We start from the raw sequence: 21,624 nt of genomic DNA, 5'->3' as shown, positions 1-21,624 counted from the left end.
GTTTGGTTCCTAGTGAACAAAACACCACGAAAAAATATTATCTTTACCCACAGCTAAGGAGTTATGCCCCCTTTCCTTTGTACGTGTGTAACCTCACTGTCGCCTTTTGACGTCATAGAGAAAAATAAGTTTTCGTCATTTACGGCATGCTATTTTTGGCATTGAATGTATGTCGTTATACATACGCATATAATTCCATTTGATATATAGTTATGTCCATCAGATATGAGGCAGTATTTTGTTCGCTCACAGATTCCGTAAAGCTTCTAAATAAAAAAAATCGTTGCACAGTACTTTTATCGGTGTACGATAAAAAGCGGAGAAATTTACTGTTTTTCAACACAAAATAAGTTCTCCAACAACACTTAGAAGTGTATTTTTTTAAAACTGTTTTAATATTTGCAGTTAACTTTACACCATCAAATGGGAAATTTAATATTCTCCACCTCTGCGTAATTTTATGGCCAGATGTATATCCAGTGCCACATGAGCGCAATTCTCGTACAACCTTCACTTTTCCGATCTTAGGAAAATGTGCGTCAGAAAAAAACCTCAACATCCAAGGGTGGCCCAGTCGTCTAAGGTGCCGTGATTTGCTGTGCAGAGTTGCGTCTCTTGGGCACGCCAGAAACCTATGATTGTGGGTTCGCATCCCTGTCCGCCCTGATTATGTTTCTAGGTTTGTGAGCACCATACCTGTGCTTGTGGGTTTCACCGAAGTGGTAAACGTCTGAGACCTCAATCACTTCAGGCTTTCCTCCCACATTAAGCTGACATGCTGTGATATAACTGCAATAATGTTGAAAGCGGTGTCACTCACTCACTCACTTAAGTCAGAACAATTCTTGTTTTAAGTGTAGGATTAAGGACATCCAAGGGAAAGTGTTTAATCTAACTTATAAACTGAAAATAGAAACTTAAAATTGGAATATAAAGAAATAATTTGTCATTTGATTTTACGTTTCATTATATAAGATCCCTAGAATATTATAAGACATTATGTAAAAAATTTGCCTGGAATATTCTATAAAATCCTGAGGTTTTATGTAAAATACCAGGGATATCATATATAATCCTGGGACATTACAACATCCCTGTTTATGAGATTTAACCCCACTGGAGAACAATAGGATGACGTCACTGGAGGTGTATAAGTGGTATCAACTGATTGTTGATAGAGCCTCTGCCCGGACAGCATCACACCAAAAGATGTTATCAGATGGTACTTGTTGTTACCCTGCTTGGCGCTCAGCATTAAGGGGATGAAACAAGGACTGGTCAGGTCGTAGTCAGAATACTGTGAATGACGGTATGGTGTCTCAGTGGGCTAGCACTATGAAACTGGCATTTAATCAGAATGGAGAAAAAATATATAGGTTGTCATACAGGTTTTAGGGCAAACAGAATTTTCAATTAATTTCTTGAAAATCCAAATATTATTAGGCTAATTGTTATTTTCACCTAAAATAAGATCTCAGTCGTTAATACAAATCCACTTACATGAGTTTTGTGTTGGATAAATTTGAATCGGAATCCTCATTAGCCTGCCTGGACTTAATTGTTCACCTCTGTTCAGTCTGTTCAGTCAGTCATCCATATTTAGAGTTGACATGTGACTCGTTAGAAATTTATCTCTTGGGATTTTCTTTTGAAAATTATTATCCTGGCATGTCAAGAATTGATTGATTAGAATGGCATATTTCTAATTTTCAACTGGTAACTTAAGTACGGTTGGGTCATTAAGCTATATCAGTGTGTTGCATTTTGGGATATCACTTTAATGGAGGACTAAATTGGTCTGGGCGTAATGGTAGTTCAAGAACGTTGATTAAAGTTGACAAAAAACCACTTTGTCTGCTAACTAGTTTCATGATGTGGATGGTGCATAGTATTTCTCTTATTTCGTCATGTAACTTTCAGCACTTATTTTCTTCAGAAAGCATCCTAATAAAGCGAATTTATTTTCATATTTTTTAGTCCATTTGTGAAATGTGCATTTCTAATCCAATTTTCACCTTTTTAAACAATAAGTTCATGCAGTACGATTAAATATGAAAAATATGACACAATAATTACTCGTTCTTATGGAATGTATGTTATAGTCAATATCGCAGTGATGGTCGTCGCAAATTCACCAGTATCGATTTTGTACGATATGCCTCTACAAAAGTGAATATCAGAGATGAAAATAGCCCCAAAATTCACTAATTCACAATCAATGACTTGTACAAATACTTACAAACCCTTCACCATCCCCAGACTGATGGACGATAACCCAGTGTATTATGCAAACACCCGCCTGCTATTGACTTGTATCAAGCCTGTTATCGTAGGCCGGCTCTGTATTGTCCTCCTCTTTGTTCCAGGTTGTGTGGCGTCACCAAGGGGCAGACCACTTCTTGACAATCGGTAAACTGACGTGGGTGAAGGACCCAAATGTTATTTCAGAGCATCGAAGAATTTCTTTCCAAGTCAGTGATTGGAATTTGTTGATAAAGAATGCACAGAAGGACCGCACAGGAATATACGAGTGCCAGATAGCAGCCACAAAAAAATATGTACGAGAAGTGTACCTGGTTGTTATAGGTAAGGCGTTTACATGGTGTGTGAACTGTAAGCAGGAAATTCTTGGTTATTTATGATAATCTTGAATTGTTTAGAACTGTACAGCAAATTCATATTAGCTATAATGAATTGTTCATTTTTAGTTAAATTTTCACTAAAGCGGTTTGCTGTGTACAATTTTGAGCCATAACTTGAATGTTTCTGCAGCTTTGGTGCAAGGGAGGTAACTCTTTTTAAGCTTCACTCAGAACAAAGGTCTGTCTTGTTTCATACGTGATAATACAATGTATATATCAAGCTGATATAAAAATAAAACTTTTACATTTATGTTTCAGATCCCCCAGCAAGAAAGCCAGGTAAGAATTAGGATGTTAGGTACTATGAACAATCAGTTTAGATTAACAGAAAATATGGATGACATTTTCCACATTCCTTTTTGTTCTTAACACAGTGTATAAAATTCCCCAAAATTTCAGTCAGACAACCGGATTAGCAACTTTGCAAAGTTACCAAACCGAACAAACTAGCTGTTGGCAGTTCAGAATGCTCTAGACAATAAGAAAAGGGTAAACATAAGAATAGTACTGTTTCATGTCAGTTCTTAGAAAGGGGGCATGGGTGGCCAAGTTGTCTAAGGCGCCGCGATTCGCTGTGCAGAGTTGCGTGCCTTGGGCACGCCAGAAACCTATGATTGTGGGTTCGAATCCCGGTTCGCCCTGATTATGTTTCTAGGTTTGTCAGCACCATACCCGTGCTCGTGGGTTTCACCGAAGTGGTAAACGTCTGAGACCTGCATCACTTCGGGCTTTCCTCCCACACGAAGCTGACACGCCGCGATATAACTGGAATACTGTTAAAAGTGGCGTTAAACCCAACTCACTCACTCACTAGTTCTTAGAAAAAGACAATAAACTGGTGGATTGTCAACTTAATAACTTTAACTGAAATTTTATTCATCAGTAATGTGTTTAACATACAGTTAATTTACTAATTGCATTGAATTAAAACTAGAATGCTGAGTTAATTTAGGGAGTACAACTATCAGGTCTGCAACTTTTAGAAACTGATCGTCCGTCAGTGCTTAACAGTTCCTGTTGTTACATGAGAAGATGTGTAATGTTACACGTTTGTCAGTGCTTCAATTGTACATATCCCAGCTATGTGATACATAATAGGTGGTCCCCCATTCTATCACGAGGCACGTACGTGGTGTTGCAGATATCTTCTTGCAAGGGTCGAACTATGTGCCTATGGGAGGCGAGATCAGGCTGTTATGCAACATCTCAGGCAGGCTAAACGCACGGGGCATCGACTGGTTCAAAGATGGTGACAAGATCACGGGCGAGAGGTACAGGAACTACATCATCACCCGCTTCTGGACCGTGGAGGACCGCTCCCTCTACAGCGAGCTCATCGTTGACAACAGCCAGCCCCACGACTCGGGGATGTTCATGTGTCGGGGATCCGAGAACGAAATCAGCAGTCAGTCAGTCACGGTTAGAGTAGGTGAGTCGGGAACACATGGGTTAGTTTTGTCCAGATCATTGAACTGCCTGCATGCTTCCATTCATTGAGGGCATCTCAAGAACATGGGGGAGGAATTCTGTTAACGAATATGCAGTCAATCCAAATACCATGTTAATCATATGTACTTAAACAGTGTGAATGAAAGTCCCTGTAAGTATGATCAGATGTTTATTGCTTATAGTTATAAAACATGAATTATGCGTTCCTTTGTAACAGTTTCAGTTGAGTTACATTTTCAGTTATCCCACCATCCCCATCACCCCGCCCCCCCAAGTTTTACAGGTGATAAAGAAATGGTGTCTGTCTGTCCATCTTAACTCATAAACCGTTCAATATTTCTTCATGAAACTTTGTATTCACATCAGACATCCACTGAATGGGTGCCTTTGTTTTTTAGGAATTTTTAGAAAAATTGTTTTACATTTCCGTTGCAACAAGTTGGACTCAGGTTCAGATGAGGGAGTGTTCTGTTTCCATAACAGATGGAGTGAATCAATTGGTTTGGTCAAACAGTGGATATGGCAGCCCAACATTTTACATGCAATTCAAACATACAAAATATGCATCCTACCAAAAAGTTAAATTTGAAATATATATTTTTCCTGTGGTGTTATGACAACATAGACTATGTTTACATCAACCATAAATAAATATCCAACACTATACATATGTATTGCATAAGTTTATCTTGAAATGTCTAAATGCAAGAGATTAAAAAATTTAAAAGAGTTTGCATTAATTAAAGGGAAAATGGTTATGCTTTCAGCACAGAATTTACTGCAGAATGTTGTAATTTTTAGCTGCAGAATTTTAGTAATTTACTTTGGAATTTTGATAATTTTACTGTAGAACTTGTCTGGGACTGGTAATATAACTGAAATGCTGTTCAGCTGTGTAAATCCTTAACGCTCAATGACTGAAATGCTGTTCACAGCTGTGTAAATCCTTAACGCTCAATGACTGAAATGCTGTTCACAGCTGTGTAAATCCTTAACACTAGATTTAGACAGTGCTACTTACCAAATCCTGTATCATGTGTGGTCAGTTACGATCATGTATGATGGCATCTTTGTTCTCAGTAACCTTGCAAAATAATCTCCTATTTGCCAGCAAAACACTGCTGACCTGTGTAGTGGAGATGTCAAGTAGCAGAGTCCATGCTGAATAACGCCTGTCACAACACGTGGAACCTGTACCATCTTAGTCTGTCATCCATTGGAATAGACTTTATTTTGGATATCCTGCTTTTGATTTCATGGAAGTTAGATCACACATCAAGCAATTGTTAAGTTTGTGAAGATTGCAAATATTTAACTGCTATTGTAAGAGTGAATATTATCCTCCCCTATTTTTTATGTCGGGGATGAAATAATCTAGTGTCAGGATGATTCTCCCAAGTGAATTTGAACCCATACCAGTGTGTTTAATCCTATCCTGTACTATACTCCAGAGTAAAACTTCCCCCGGGATAATATTTAGGTAGGATATAATCCTTGCTTACACTATCACCCCATTCTTTAGCATGGAATTCTGTGGGAGATAAGTTTTTATAGTTCAAAGTCAAGGCTACTCGCATTAATTTCATGACACATTTAAGCCAGGTGTTAACACTCACATTAATTTCATGACACATTTAAGCCAGGTGTTAACACTCGCATTAATTTCATGACACATTTTAAGCCAGGCATTAACACTCGCATTAATTTCATGACACATTTAATCCAGGCATTAACACTCGCATTAATTTCATGACACATTTAAGCCAGGTGTTAACATTCGCATTAATTTCATGACACATTTTAAGCCAGGCATTAACACTCGCATTAATTTCATGACACATTTAATCCAGGCATTAACACTCGCATTAATTTCATGACACATTTTAAGCCAGGTGGTAACACTCGCATTAATTTCATGACACATTTAAGCCAGGCATTAACACTCGCATTAATTTCATGACACATTTTAAGCCAGGTGGTAACACTTGCATTAGTTTCATGACACATTTTAAGCCAGGTGGTAACACTTGCATTAGTTTCATGACACATTTAAGCCAGGTGTAACACTCGCATTAATTTCATGACACATTTAAGCCAGGCATTAACACTCGCATTAATTTCATGACACATTTTAAGCCAGGTGGTAACACTTGCATTAATTTCATGACACATTTTAAGCCAGGTGGTAACACTTGCATTAGTTTCATGACACATTTTAAGCCAGGTGGTAACACTTGCATTAGTTTCATGACATATTTAAGCCAGGTGGTAACACTCGCATTAATTTCATGGCACATTTAAGCCAGGTGTTAACACTCGCATTAATTTCATGACACATTTAAGCCAGGCATTAACACTCGCATTAATTTCATGACACATTTTAAGCCAGGTGGTAACACTTGCATTAATTTCATGACACATTTAAGCCAGGTGTTAACACTCGCATTAATTTCATGACACATTTAAGCCAGGCATTAACACTCGCATTAATTTCATGGCACATTTAAGCCAGGTGGTAACACTTGCATTAATTTCATGACACATTTTAAGCCAGGTGGTAACACTTGCATTAATTTCATGACACATTTTAAGCCAGGTGGTAACACTTGCATTGGTTTCATGACATATTTAAGCCAGGTGGTAACACTTGCATTAATTTCATGGCACATTTAAGCCAGGCATTAACACTTGCATTAATTTCATGACACATTTTAAGCCAGGTGGTAACACTTACATTAATTTCATGACACATTTTAAGCCAGGTGGTAACACTTGCATTAATTTCATGACACATTTTAAGCCAGGTGGTAACACTTGCATTGGTTTCATGACATATTTAAGCCAGGTGGTAACACTTGCATTAATTTCATGGCACATTTAAGCCAGGCATTAACACTTGCATTAATTTCATGACACATTTTAAGCCAGGTGGTAACACTTGCATTAATTTCATGGCACATTTAAGCCAGGCATTAACACTTGCATTAATTTCATGACACATTTTAAGCCAGGTGGTAACACTTGCATTAGTTTCATGACATATTTAAGCCAGGTGGTAACACTCGCATTAGTTTCATGACACATTTAAGCTAGCTGGTAACACTTGCATTAATTTCATGGCACATTTAAGCCAGGCATTAACACTCGCATTAATTTCATGACACATTTTAAGCCAGGTGGTAACACTTGCATTAATTTCATGGCACATTTAAGCCAGGCATTAACACTCGCATTAATTTCATGACACATTTTAAGCCAGGTGGTAACACTTGCATTAGTTTCATGACATATTTAAGCTAGGTGTTTACACACGCATTAATTTCATGGCACATTTTAAGCCAGGTGGTAACACTTGCATAAATTTCGTGACACATTTGGAGCCAGGTGTTTCAAAAATACTTTCAATGAACCTTATGAAACAGGCATAAAATATCTATTACTCGAAAAAGACATTCTTAAAAGCATTGTGATTTATCAGTGCCTCTGTAGTCTACTGGTAAGCTTACTTGGAATGTTACATGTTTGATCGACGGGAATATAAAGAAATCATTTGTCATTTCATTTTACATTTCATTACATTGTGTTCAAATGCAAAATATTTTCTAGCGAGAAAAATTCATATGTTACAATATAAGTTGAATTAATAAAATCCTGCACATATTACAACATCCCTGTTTATGAGATTTAACTGGAGAGCAAAAGGAGGACGTCACTGGAGGTTTATTATTTCTGATAAAAATATATACTTGGCACCGAGGGCAAATTATAATGGCTTGATGTGGATGGTAAGAACTGAACATCGACTGACCTGCTGCTGTGTGGACTAGCCGGGACATCACACAAACACACCACTTAGAGACTTCCTCGCCTATATAGGTCCCTAATTCTAGCACTTATCTACACAACAGTGACACAAGGGGCAATGTCAGAAGGAAGTGACAGATTACATCAGGGATAAAAATGTCATCCAACTTTGGGCATATCCATGTTAAACAAGGGTCATGAGGCTTCATTTGACCTCATCATTAGAAATGATGTTCAAATTATTTCAATTATTTGCTATTTTTGACATCTGTTGTTTTTGTTCCAGGTGGGTCATCGAATGTTAACAAACGAGGTTAGTACAGGAACAGCAGTGTTTAAGTTCTGAACGCTATGCAAGGAGAGGGGATCTTTGCTTTATGACTTATAAGTGATTTTCCAACAAGGAATTTGAACACGCGCTAGTTTATAATCAAGTATCTATGTTGATAAAGTGAACCTTAAGATCGTTTGTTTTTTTGTTGCAGTATTTCTGTTTTTTTCTTTGCATATTTATTGTGACTGTCAATTTAATAATTATTATGGTTCTAAAGTACCCCTGATAACCATGACTGCAAAAAGTGGCACTGGAGAACATTCCTGGACCCACTTGCACAAAGCAATCTTACACTAAGATGATCGTAACTCCCATACGTTAACATAGGCTTACCTGTGCAAGTGGGCCCTGGGTGCCGTTGTACAAAGCAATCTTACACTAAGATGATCGTAACTCCCATATGTTAACATAGGCTTACCTGTGCAAGTGGGCCCTGGACTCTATGCAATCAACCTTATCACATTTGCCGTTTTATTTAGTCTTCAAACCCCCTGGTGATTCTGTGTTTGACTTGGTCAACTGTGCTGGTTGATAGAGGCAGGTTAATGGATTGAGTGATCAGGCTTGGAGACTTGGTTATGGCGTGTCATCATACCCAGATTGCGTGGATCAATGCTCACAGTATCAATCACTGGATTGTCTGGTCTAGACTTGATTATTTACACATCACCCTTGTATAGATGTAATATTGCTGAGTGCAACATTAAACAAAAACATGTACTTATTTTCAATCTATTCTTTCAACAGTCATTGTGGTAAGACTAAAAGTGAATGCTGAGATTTCATGATTACTTTTTTTTTAAACAATTCCCATAGTGAGGTATTATGACCCTTCCTTGTGCAACTGTGGTCTAATGGTAGAGTGTCCGCCCGGAGACCTTCCAGGGGTTCGATCACCGGCCGCATCATACCAAAAGATGTTAAAAGATGGTACTTGTTGTTACCCTGTCTGGCACTCGGCATTAAGGGGCTAAAACAAGGGCTGGTCAGCTCGGAGTCAGTATACTGTGCCTGAGTGGGGTATTCATGCTAAACTGCAGAATGGTATCTCAGTGGGCAAGCACTATACATCTGCATCAGTCCGGACTAGTACAAGCAGCCACACACACATGCATGCATGTTGCTACATAAGTGCAATAATCTTGGACGCGACGTTAAACCCCATTTCACCTCACCTCACCTCCTTGTGCAACTATGTTAATATCTTAATGGGAAAAACACTATGCCTGTCTACTAGTAAGTGAGTTGGGTTTTAACACAATGCCGCTTTGAACAGTATTTTAGTTCCATCACGGCATGCCAGTTTAATGGGAGAGAAAAGAACAAGGTCGTAGCCGTGTACCTCTTTGGTAAAACCCAAGAGCATGGGTCAGTGCTGACAAGACTAGCATCAGAGTCAGGGCAGGTCTGGGATGATCAGATGTTGGCTGGACTAACAAACATTGCACAGCACCTCAGGTCATTGAGCCAATGTGAATCACCCAACTGGCAACCATGAATAGGCTCATCAGATTATCCCAACAGAAATGGGGGCGGTCGGGTAGCCTAGTGGTTAAAGCATTCGCTCGTCATGCCGAAGACCCGGGTTCGATTCCCGACATGGGTACAATGTGTGAAGCCCATTTCTGGTGTCCCCCGCCGTGATATTGCTGGAATATTGCTAAAAGCGGCGTAAAACCATACTCACTCACTCACTCACCCAACAGAAATGTGTGTCTCTGTCCATTAAAACACTGTCAAGAACCATGCAGTGTGTTTGTGGAGGTTTCTTTGTAGACATTTACACATTTGTTATGTTCATGATTGGGAACAACCCTGCTGTGTTCATACCAAACAGTAATGTGCATTGATGGGTGTGTTTGGGAGTATGTAAAGTGTAAAGTATAACAATATGAACACTTTGTTGTTACCTTGAAGGTCTTCAGCAACCCATGCTTGCCGTAAAAATCAACTTTGCTTGTCATAAGAGGTGATTAATGGGATCAGGTGGTCAGGCTTGCTGACTGGGTTGATGCATGTCATCGTATCCCAATAGCGTGGATTGATGTTCATCGATGTAAATCACTGGATCACTTGATTGTCAGGTCCAGAGTCGATTATTTACAGACTGCCATCACATAGCTTGAATATTGCTGGGTGCAGCCTTAAACAACAAACAAACAAAACTTTGGGGTTAAAGAAAATCAAACATAAATCTGATCTTGGCCCTGGAAAACTGGGAACCTACTGATCATGCTAACTGTTAATATCCAGGGCCCCGTTCCACAAAACGATCTTAGCGCTAAGATGATCGTTACTCCCATACTTTAACATAGGCTAACGACAATCGTAGCACTAAGATCGCTTTGTGGAACAGGCCCCAGGAACTTATCCTGATATGGACTGAAACAGTGAGGGACACTGGTGGCCCAGTCATCTTAGGCGCCGCAACTCACTGTGCAGAGTTGCATCCCTTTGGTATGCCAGAAACCGGTGATCATTGGTTCAAGTCCAGGTTCGCCCTGAGTATGTCTCGAGGTTTGTCAGCATCATACCTGTGCACGTCGGTTTTACCAAAGTGAGGACTTGCATCACTTCGGGTTTTCCTCCCACATTATTTGTTTGTTTGTTGTTTTGCGGTCAAGATATTTTAGCTATATGACAACGGCCATAAATAATCAAGTATGAACCAGATGATGCAGTGATTGACATCATGAGCACCGATAAATGCAATTGGGGTACAATGACATGCATGCACCAAGTCCACAAGGTAGACAACCCTGTTGCCTCTTACAAGCATGTGTTTCTAACCCAGACCTTCACGGGTTCGTCCCACAGTAAGCTGACATGCTGTCATATAACTGGAATACTGTTCAAATCGGCATCAAATCCACTCACTCACTGATGAACAACCTGTTTACGGTCAACTATCTCCACTTGCAGAGCATGGCCCTGAGCGGGAGCATGAGCAACTGCAGACACAGCCTCACTACAGTGAGTACGGTACGGCCTTGTTTTACACTTCCACAGTAACCTCAGCCCGACAATACTCACAAGTCATTGGTCAGGAGCAATTACAATGCTATTTCCATGTCCTTGTCAGTTATCCTGGGCTGTACAGCTGATAGTCCCAGGTTCTTTATTCATGTGTACAAGTGGGAATAGTTTGTCTCTCAGTCCATGAACCGGAATACTTTCCCTTCCACCAGCCCTTACTTAAATGCTACAACCCTAAAGTCTAGACTTTCCCCAGGGTTAGGTTCTGAATCTCCCATCTCACTGGTCTCCTTTTGAATTTAAATGTTATTTTTTTCTATGAAATATATATTTTTAGAGACATAGCGTTAGTCTAAAGTTGGAAGTATTGCTTGAATTTGATTCCTGACTATTTCATAGGGAGTCTTTTTTTTTTCATTAGTTCCAAAAGACATGACGCAATGTTGCTATGGTGTAATGGGGCCTCAGCTGTGTCCTTGTCAAACCCTACTGTACTATACATCTAAAACCAGTTACTCAGTGACTACTTGGTAGAACATTGTAAGAGACGTTAGTCTGAAGATTAAGTATGATTTAGTTCGAACAAGGTACTTTAAGATTTCATATTTTTGTATGAATTGAAATCTTAAACCAATGAACCATAGTTTGATGATATAGCTGTGACATTATGCAGCTTGGTATTATATGGGTTATTGTGTTGGTTTCAGACTCTGGTCACCTTCAGACAGATGAGACAAGGTCAAGTTCTGCACAAGGTTCTTCTGTTGTCTCTGGTCCGTGGCTGGTCAGTGTGGTGATTGTGACTGTAGTCCTATTGCAACACTGGAGGACTTGAACTAGGCAGCAACATGCACATACACTGTAGCAGAGCTTGTAGCCTCCGGTATACATATGAGAAACAGAGCACAAGGATCCTTGATACCGCACTGACAAATTGGTTCTCAAACAATAGACATCTGGGAGTTGGTAGGGAGGTAGCACCTGTGAGTGTAAGAAACTACCACCGTCAGTGTGAAAAACTACCACCCGTGAGTGTGAGAAACAGTGTTGTCTGGATGTCAGAATTGTCCTCATCCTTGAAGCAGAAATAAGAATGCAGTCATCCTGATCAAGGTGTGCCCGAGAATCAAGAATATTTTCCTGAAAACTGATGTAAGATTCGTAAGCAAGGAGAATTAATACATAAGGTCAATGTTCCATATAAGATCCAACAGTATGTACTTGTGCTAATGGGTTAATGTGCTAATGTGCTAAAGCCATATGGAACTACAGCAGCAGCATTGTGGAGAAGATCATTTTAGTAACTTATGTCTGCATCTGGCTGGCGTCAGTGTTTCCTGCAGAGTGTCAGTGAGGCAGTCGGTTAACAAAGCTTCACTGGCCATGCAGGCAATTAAACATTTAATACCCCTATACTTCACCTGGTTCCAGGGCAAGATGGTTAAGTGACTTGTTCTGTACTTGGTTGTAAATACTACAGAGTGTGAATCAGAAAGAACAGGATCAATGTATCCCGAAATTGTTACTCAAAGCAAAAATCCATTATGGTTTGGCATTAATTTCTACAGCTGTTGTCGAACAAATTCTGAAAACGAAAGAACATAATAAAACCTATGCTGGACAGACTTACAAGCAGAATGTTATGCAGTCATAAAGACACATGTCCAAGCAGTCTATGCAGTCGGAGTATATGAGGTGTGAAAAGAAATCCATTTGTTCTGATTAAACAAAGTCTGCAAAATTAAATGTTTAAGAACAGGAGAAATGCTGTATGTATTGGCTGATATGCCAGATAATCAAGAGTAGCTCCTGTCTAGCCTGATCTGTGCCTATTCATGTGGTAGTGACATGGAAAGATGACATCTCACATTAGTTTTTGTGAAGTTACAAGATGTCCTCCACAAACAGCAGACGTGGGCTGCAATGTCCCAAATACTTGTATGGAGTTATCAAGGAGCTCACTGAAGGCAAACACCATCACCACCCTACTAGTCATGTGTGACTGACTTAGGACTAGTTCATGCGACAACAATCTCCATTACTGCTGATAGACATCCTCCGCTAGCTGTAGTCTGCATATCACAAACCAACCCCAAACTAACCCCAAACTATGACCACCACTGCCGTTATCATGTTACCAAGTATTGTGGACTGGTCAGAAATCGTTTGAAACCTTAAGCATTGATGTTCGAGACATAGATTCTGCCTGTTATGGCTGGTGAGTGACAGTCAGCATTAAGATATGTTCCAGCAGGACAACGATGGACAGATAAGACGACATCCTCCTGTAGTTTTGTCATGCCATTGCCATTTTACATGATCAGACTGTTTTCCAGTCAAACTTGGAGTAAGGAGTCATCCTTTCAGACACTTGTTGCTTGACTGATGTTGTCCGGTGGAGAGAGGACACCATGTGGACGCCAAAAAGCATCCTTGAGCTTTTGAGCATTTCTTGCCCAGCCCTTGTGACATTGATGCAGATTGTGTATGATATTAAACATTTTGTATAAATTGTACAGACTGTTACCTTCACACATGGGACATCGTTTTCATGCCTCTAGCCACACCAATGCCATGTGATACCCTACTACTGTGTCTCCCTTACCTGGTTGATTTCCGTGTCTCTAGTGCTTGGGGTTGGTTTCTTAATAGCTGTTGTCAATACAGAGGAACAAAATTTATGTCAGACTTTGTCAAAATGTAAAGACTGTTTTATTTAACACAAAGGGGAAATGTATGCTGTTGTTGCCTTCAACTGTAACAGCCTAAGATCTTAGTGTACATCAGGATTAAACTGTTAAAAAGGGTTAAGACGAACACAGAAAGTGGCCCTCCATTTTGAGAACCTTTGCTTTAGATGTCAAACATTTTTTACACAATATGATTGATCTTTGTTTTGCTAACATATTGTTTATTGTGAGGAGTATTTGAGATAAAAAAAAGTTGGTAAATGTTAGTTGTTAAAAACATTTAAATGCATCTTCAGTTCAGGAGAAGACTGTAGATTTTATGAGAGCTTCAGTAAGTATGAACGTCCAGCAGAATGTGGAAAGCAACTGCCTATACGTAAGGAAAAGCCGAAGTATTTGTTCGTATTGAAACGGGAACTGATATATTTTGTGTTCTGGTTTTAATGTGTAAGAACGTTTGTGTGATATAATAGCACTTATATTGAATTGTACATTACTAATGCAGCACGACAGCCTTCTAGAGCGAAATGTTCAACTATTGAAAATACCTGGTGCAGTCCATGAGCACCTACCCGATGTGTAACTGTATCATCACTGCACTCATAACGCTCTGCAATCATCACCTGCATCTCTCAGCTTGTACATCATCATCATCGAAGTGAAATGTCTGTTTTCACAGTGTACCAGAAGTGATCTTGATGAGTTTTCTTTGAATTAGCAGTGATTACCATTATTAAAATAATATAGTAATTCCTGTTACATTTAGGTTTGGAAGAGGGGCAGCGTGTTACTAGCGTACATAGCTAACAAGAGACTAGTCATGAAGGTATGAAACAAGACTAACATTTTGTTGTGTAGAATTGCGTTGAATTTGTATTAAATAACAACCTGCATTGTTTCATTTCATCGAGGGAAGATCTAGGAACAGATTATATACATGTAAATCCAAATTAAAACAGGCTTATACATTTAGTATTACATGTATCTTGGCTTGTTTTTGCATTTGCAAGTTGCAAGTCACATTGTCACATGACAGCAAAAAGTGCCCAGTACATCACAACGGAAGGTGGCATGTGTTCAAACACTTCTACAGTGTAAGATTCGCACTCAATGTAAGATTAATTCTTAACGTGTTATAGATCATGAAGTGTCCACATTGTGTTCCACCATTGCCGGGACTGACGCTATCTCTGCACATCCTTAACAGCAGTATCTTTATACCACTTGCATTGATCGTTGATGACATTGTGGAGAAAGAAGTCAAAGAATGAACATTTCAAAACTGAAAGCATTGTTCTTGTTTTTTATTTAATAAGCCTTGGATCATTTTTTCTCATCTTTTGTTATACATACAATATCAGGATGTTTGATGCATGGTAAAATGTCAGCACGTCAGCAAATGGTTTGTATTTGGTACAGTATCTACTTAAATATTTCCAAATTGGACTGATCCAGCTATCTTGTTTTCAGAATTTAACAAAATATTTTACCCTTTGTATACATTTGATATTTTCCATTGTATTATCTGATGTTTATGTCAATCTAGTTTGTCATCTTATGCACACCACAGTTAAGTTCTGATACACTCTGACCTCCAGTCTTTTAAGATCATACCCATGCTAATCCCTGATGCCTCATTGCACATGTTGGTGATGAACCATGTCAGGGTTCATGACATACTGGTCCTATGTTGTCAGGGTTCATGGCATACTGGCCTTATGTTGTCATGTTTCATGACATACTGGCCTTATGTTGTCATGTTTCATGACATACTGGTCCTATATTGTCAAGGTTCATGACATACTGGTCCTATATTGTCAAGGTTCATGACATACTGGCCTTATGTTGTCATGTTTCATGACATACTGGTCCTTTGTTGTCAGGGTTCATGACATACTGGCCTTATGTTGTCATGGTTCATGACATACTGGCCTTATGTTGTCATGTTTCATGACATACTGGTCCTATATTGTCAAGGTTCATGAGATACTGGCCTTATGTTGTCAGGGTTCGTGACATACTGGCCTTATGTTGTCATGGTTCATGACATACTGGCCTTATGTTTTCATGGTTCATGACACACTGGACCTATGTTGTCATGGTTCATGACATACTGGCCTTATGTTGTAATGGTTCATGACATACTGGCCTTATGTTGTCATGGTACATGACATACTGGCCTTATGTTGCCATGGTTCATGACACACTGGCCTTATGTTGTCATGGTACATGACATACTGGCCTTATGTTGTCATGGTTCATGTCATACTGGCCTTATGTTGTCATGGTTCATGACATACTGGCCTTATGTTGTCATGGTTCATGACATACTGGCCTTATGTTGTCATATGGTTCATGTCATACTGGCCTTATGTTGTAATGGTTCATGACATACTGGCCTTATGTTGTCATGGTTCATGACATACTGGCCTTATGTTGTCATGGTTCATGACATACTGGCCTTATGTTGTAATGGTTCATGACATACTGGCCTTATGTTGTAATGGTTCATGACATACTGGCCTTATGTTGTCATGGTTCAAGACATACTGGCCTTATGTTGTCATGGTTCAAGACATACTGGCCTTATGTTGTCATGGTTCATGACATGCTGGCCTTATGTTGTAAGGGTACAGTGAGACACAGCTGTGTGTTTGTTGTTTAACACCACACTCAGCAATCTTCCAGCTATATGATGGTGTTCTGTAAATAATCGAGTGTGGACCAGAAAATCCAGTGATTGATATCATGAGCATCAATCACAGGTCCTTTGACACACAGGTCCTTTGATGTCAGGTTGCAGGGACACAGGCACTATGTTGTCCGAGGACGTGGACACAGTTTCAGACTGGCCACTGCTAACAGCTGTTCTTCCTTGGCTTCCTTGCCCTCAACATCCAACCTATGCAGCTCTTGACACTAACTTAGTAGGGTGTCTCTCAGGATAATGTAGGGACCTATTCAGATAAAAAAAACAAAACTGTGGAGGGTTCTAGACGAGAACATCAGTAACTGGAATGAGTGTCTTAGTAATTAATAGAAAGTGTACTGTCAGTAAATCCTCTGTTTTCATGTGTATAACTCACTCCTTTCTACTAGATGCAGATGTCAGTGATCAGTTGTGTTCCGGATAGTCCATGCACAATAAACCTAGCCAGCTGAGCTCAGGAGCAATAACAGTATCTTCCAGAATGAAGTGATTTAGTTTCAACTTAATTTGTTTGTAGTGCCTTTAGTCATACTAACTTGTGAATACTAAAACTCCTTCAAACAGCAGTTCAGGACAGAAATGTAGTTAAAATCATCAGCACTTGATGGTTTCGAAGAAACAATAGCCCATTGACATGGGTGGTTGTTAATCTTTGACATCCTCCAGGGAAACTTATTGAAGCATCAACTACCACTTGCAGCCCTTGGTGCACATCTCGTGTCACATCTGGTGTCACATCTGGCGTCACATCTGGTGTCACATCTGGTGTCACATCTGGTGTCACATCTGGTGTCAAACATGCAGCAAATATAGTGTCAAGCCTTGTGTCAAGCGTGGTGACACCAAGATGGGATTGGTGTCTTGTCTAACTGTATTGTTGAAGAATGGTTGCACTGTTGATGCTTAATGTTGTTGCAACTCATGGAGGCTGGTTGCATTCTCTTGGGGGTTTAGCCACATTGAGGCTGGTTGCACTGTCAAGGCTGGTTGCACTGTCAAGGCTGGTTGCACTGTCAAGGCTGGTTGCACAGTCTATATGGTGGCTGCCCTACATTGAGGCTGGTTGCACTCTGTCAAGGCTGGTTGCACTGTCAAGGCTGGTTGCACAGTCTGTGTGTTTGTTGCACCACATTGTGGCTGGTTGCACTCTGTCAAGGCTGGCAGCACTCTGTCAAGGCTGGTTGCACTGTCAAGGCTGGTTGCACAGTCTGTGTGTTGGTTGCACAACATTGTGGCTGGTTGCACTCTGTCAAGGCTGGTTGCACCACATTGAGGCTGGTTGCACTCTGTCAAGGCTGGTTGTACTCTGTCAAGGCTGGTTGCACAGTCTGCATGTTGGTTGCACCACATTGTGGCTGGTTGCACTCTGTCAAGGCTGGTTGCACCACATTGTGGCTGGTTGCACTCTGTCAAGGCTGGTTGCACAGTCTGTGTGTTGTTTGCACCACATTGAGGCTGGTTGCACTCTGTCAAGGCTGGTTGTACTCTGTCAAGGCTGGTTGCACTGGTTGCACTCAGTCAAGGCTGGTTGCAAGGTGGCAGTTATGTAGAGGCCAGTTGTACAGTTGATGCCGGTTGCACCATTTCGAGACTGGTTGCACTTTCACATATACTGTACTGCATCCAACATGTCTGTAACTTCCTGGTGTACATATCTCTAGCAGTTGTATTTTCTATACTGCTGCATTATTTATATGATGTATCCATGTACCATGCATTTGTAAGTATGTAATGAGCAAAGATGAAATGAATATACATGTAAAAAAACTGAACATTGTTTTGTGTTGTTTTCAAAGAAGACCCTTGGGTGGTGCTGAAGATAAGGCCTTCTATATATTGACTGGCCATAAGTGTACATATTTCACTTAACTATGATGGATTATTATAAAAAAATATATAGGTGTGATTGGATTCTATTTGGAGAAGAAACAAAAGAGGGACAAGATATATGACTTTCCCAAAGACCATATACCGATCTCAGTACATGGTCTCTGGACCATGAAGATCCAGGAAGACTAGCTCTTCAGCAACCCATGCTTGTTGTTAGGGGCAACTGAAGGGATCAGGTGGTCAGGCTCTCTGAACTGATTGATGCTTGTCATCGTATTCCAATTGCGTCGATCGATGCTCATGATGTTAATCACTGGATTGTCTGGTACAGACTTGATGATACACAGACCGCCGTCATATAGCTGGAATATTGCTAGGTGCGGCGTTAAACAACAAACAATCAAACAAATCATGAAAGAAAGACAGTGACCCACTAGGACAAGGTGGACATCAAAATGAAGATGACAGCTCCAGCAGAACAGAAAAAATTAATTAAACACAACAAATATTGAAAATTATCAATGATTTTATTTTTAACTTCATACAAGTAACATACAAAGTGATAGACACTACTACACATTCAGTACAATGATTTGCAGGTAAATGCAGTAGCTGGGAGCTGGAGTCGTGGGTTCCCTTGACTGTACTAAGCAGGGGTAGATAGGTAGAAACATGCACTGACATCTCCTGCCGACACTCTTCAGGCTTAAATTAGGAACTGGAAATATGTCTTACTATTTTCAAATAATTCCTCTTCAATCTTGTGGTAACTGATCAACATAAGCTTAAGTTTAGATCATGTTCGTCATTCGTGGTCTGTGAATGAACAGCTCCCTAAATTGTCATGCTAGGATTCATTAATAAGCATGAAAACATGGTGATGACAGCTACATTTCATTTGAGCCACTTTGCATTATCGAGTTAATACACATTGTATCATGCAAATAAAGCCTCAAAACCCTTTCATTATCTGATAGAGTTGTGCATTCACATGCAGGTAAAAGTAGTATTTCTTGGATGGTTGACACACATGCTCTACTTAATAATCTTTGGAAGATGGATATAAAGCTAGCTGCTGCTGTTTATGTGAAGTCTTCCTATTGTTTGGGCTCCGTGGGTTCCAGATAACCTCTTGTCGGTCAATTTCTGGGTAAAAATACTTCAGTGGCTTGGAGTCAGTTTGGAAAATGAATGAAGCTTACATAAAATACAAACTTTCTGCCTGTTGATGGAACTATACTGTACTGAGGATTTGTATTATTGAAATGTTAACTCCTAATCAGGATATTCTGTCAGTGTAGTGTACCCCATGCAAAGTAATGTGTGTACATACAAAAATACATTACATTTTGTAACACTTGAGTTCCTTTCAATTCGATCAAATTCAAAATATGCATTTTCAATACATGTACTCGCAAAATAAATTTTTAAATTTAACTTTCGAGTTTTCACACCATTTCTTGTGACTAGATCTATATCTTATTTCTAGGAGCAATTTGAGAATTATAAGGATATTGGGAAATGAGGTCTATATTTCACAGAAATACAATTTTCAGGCATGGTAAAAATATCATCATACATGACATTAACCAAACAGTAAATAAATGCTATGTTCCATGCTATGGCAGATCATCAATATGGCAATAAATAAACATCATGTGAATATTACACAGACTATGTACAAACTCAACATTATTTAACAACATCGCATCAGTACAAGCCCATCAACCCATACAGTTCAGTATAGCATTGTGTACAGGACACATTTAAGTCTATGGCAGTGCAGGACATTTAGTCAGTGAGGTTCACTGTGTCAACATGCGATTTCATTTTTAAACTATATTTTTTTATTTAAATTGTCCTGTGGTTACATTTGTTCTCCAACAACAATGTCCTAAAGGGATAGACTTGCTCTTTGTAATAAAAGCGCTGGCTTTAATATCAACATTTTTTTTCAGGTATGGCTGCTCTTACTGCCAAATTAACAGCAATGGTATGACCGAGTTGTATATAGAACTGGGCAATTGTACTGTACAACAACTGCTCCAAGAGGACCCAAGTTGGTATTCATAGCTTCAGCAGATCCTACAAAGGGTGGCATGTACCTACGCCACCAACATGATTAAACCTTTTCAGCCACACAGTACATGGGAGACCCTGAATCATTATTTTCCTTTCCGCCCATCCTTGATTGTAATGCTATAACCTTAAATGAAGCTTGTGTAGATTTTCCACAAGTTCCGATTCTCCCCTCTCATTGGGGTTCCTTTTAAATGTAAATGTAGTCGCTTGTTTCTTTCAGAATTATATATGTTCAGAGACCAGGCTTAGTCTGAGTGCATGGATGAGGTTTGGTGTGGTTTATAACTGAGTAACATGGCTCATGTTTAACTTTGATTTGGCAGTTAGGTCATTGCAAGGAACATCCAAATGGCCCTCACAACATGCCACAGATTTGAATCTGGGTCCACTGTAGGACCCTGTAGTGTACTGCCTCTCAATGTGGTGTAGTGGTTAGCATCTGTTTCCATACTTCGACTTGGATACGGTAACCATGAATCACATGTTTCAGTGGTGGGATGTACCTGGGCTTGTATCATAGCGATGCAATCCTGCAGTATTGGGCAAATCTAACTTGTACACGGTAATCATGAATCACATGTAGTGGGATGTACCTGGGCTTGTACTCCAGAGATGCTGTCCTGCAGTATTGGGAAAATCTAACTTGTACACGGTAACCATGAATCACATGTTTCAGTGGTGGGATGTACCTGGGCTTGTATCATAGCGATGCTGTCCTGCAGTATTAGGCAAATCTAACTTGTACACGGTAACCATGAATCACATGTTTCAGTGGTGGGATGTACCTGGGCTTGTATCATAACGATGCTGTACTGCAGTATTGGGCAAATCTAACTTGTACACGGTAACCATGAATCACATGTAGTGGGATGTACCTGGGCTTGTATCATAGCGATGCTGTACTGCAGTATTGGGCAAATCTAACTTGTACACGGTAACCATGAATCACATGTAGTGGGATGTACCTGGGCTTGTACTCCAGAGATGCTGTCCTGCAGTATTAGGCAAATCAAACACTGGTCCATATATCTACATAGTATTACAAGACTAATATACACAGATTCACAGATCAATCTCTGTTACAAATGCTTTCACTGAAAACATTCC

General features: G+C 39.7%; 1 protein-coding gene across 3 annotated transcripts in view; it reads left to right on the top strand.

Annotated features, from left to right (window-relative positions):
- The window catches only part of LOC124136671 (fibroblast growth factor receptor-like 1), a 155,820-nt gene extending 137,443 nt beyond the window's left edge, over nt 1-18,377 (top strand). Inside the window, exons 4-9 of one of the 3 annotated variants that reach the window (XM_046502644.2) lie at nt 2,367-2,586; nt 2,901-2,921; nt 3,784-4,071; nt 8,182-8,208; nt 11,152-11,202; nt 11,913-18,377. In XM_046502644.2, coding sequence (XP_046358600.1) covers nt 2,367-2,586; nt 2,901-2,921; nt 3,784-4,071; nt 8,182-8,208; nt 11,152-11,202; nt 11,913-12,040 — 735 coding nt within the window. In that variant the 3' untranslated portion in view covers nt 12,041-18,377. Of the gene's footprint in view, nt 1-2,366; nt 2,587-2,900; nt 2,922-3,783; nt 4,072-8,181; nt 8,209-11,151; nt 11,212-11,912 lie in introns of all 3 variants that reach the window. The other 2 variants (XM_046502643.2, XM_046502645.2) reach the window with 2 other exon arrangements.
- Nucleotides 18,378-21,624: the final 3,247 nt, after the last annotated feature.

Source organism: Haliotis rufescens, unplaced genomic scaffold, assembly GCF_023055435.1.
Source record: "Haliotis rufescens isolate VD_foot unplaced genomic scaffold, xgHalRufe1.0.p SCAF_1, whole genome shotgun sequence".
Classification (NCBI taxonomy): Eukaryota; Metazoa; Mollusca; class Gastropoda; order Lepetellida; family Haliotidae; genus Haliotis; species Haliotis rufescens.
Note: the sequence above shows the minus strand (reverse complement) of the source record. Positions and strands in the feature narration are given on the sequence as shown.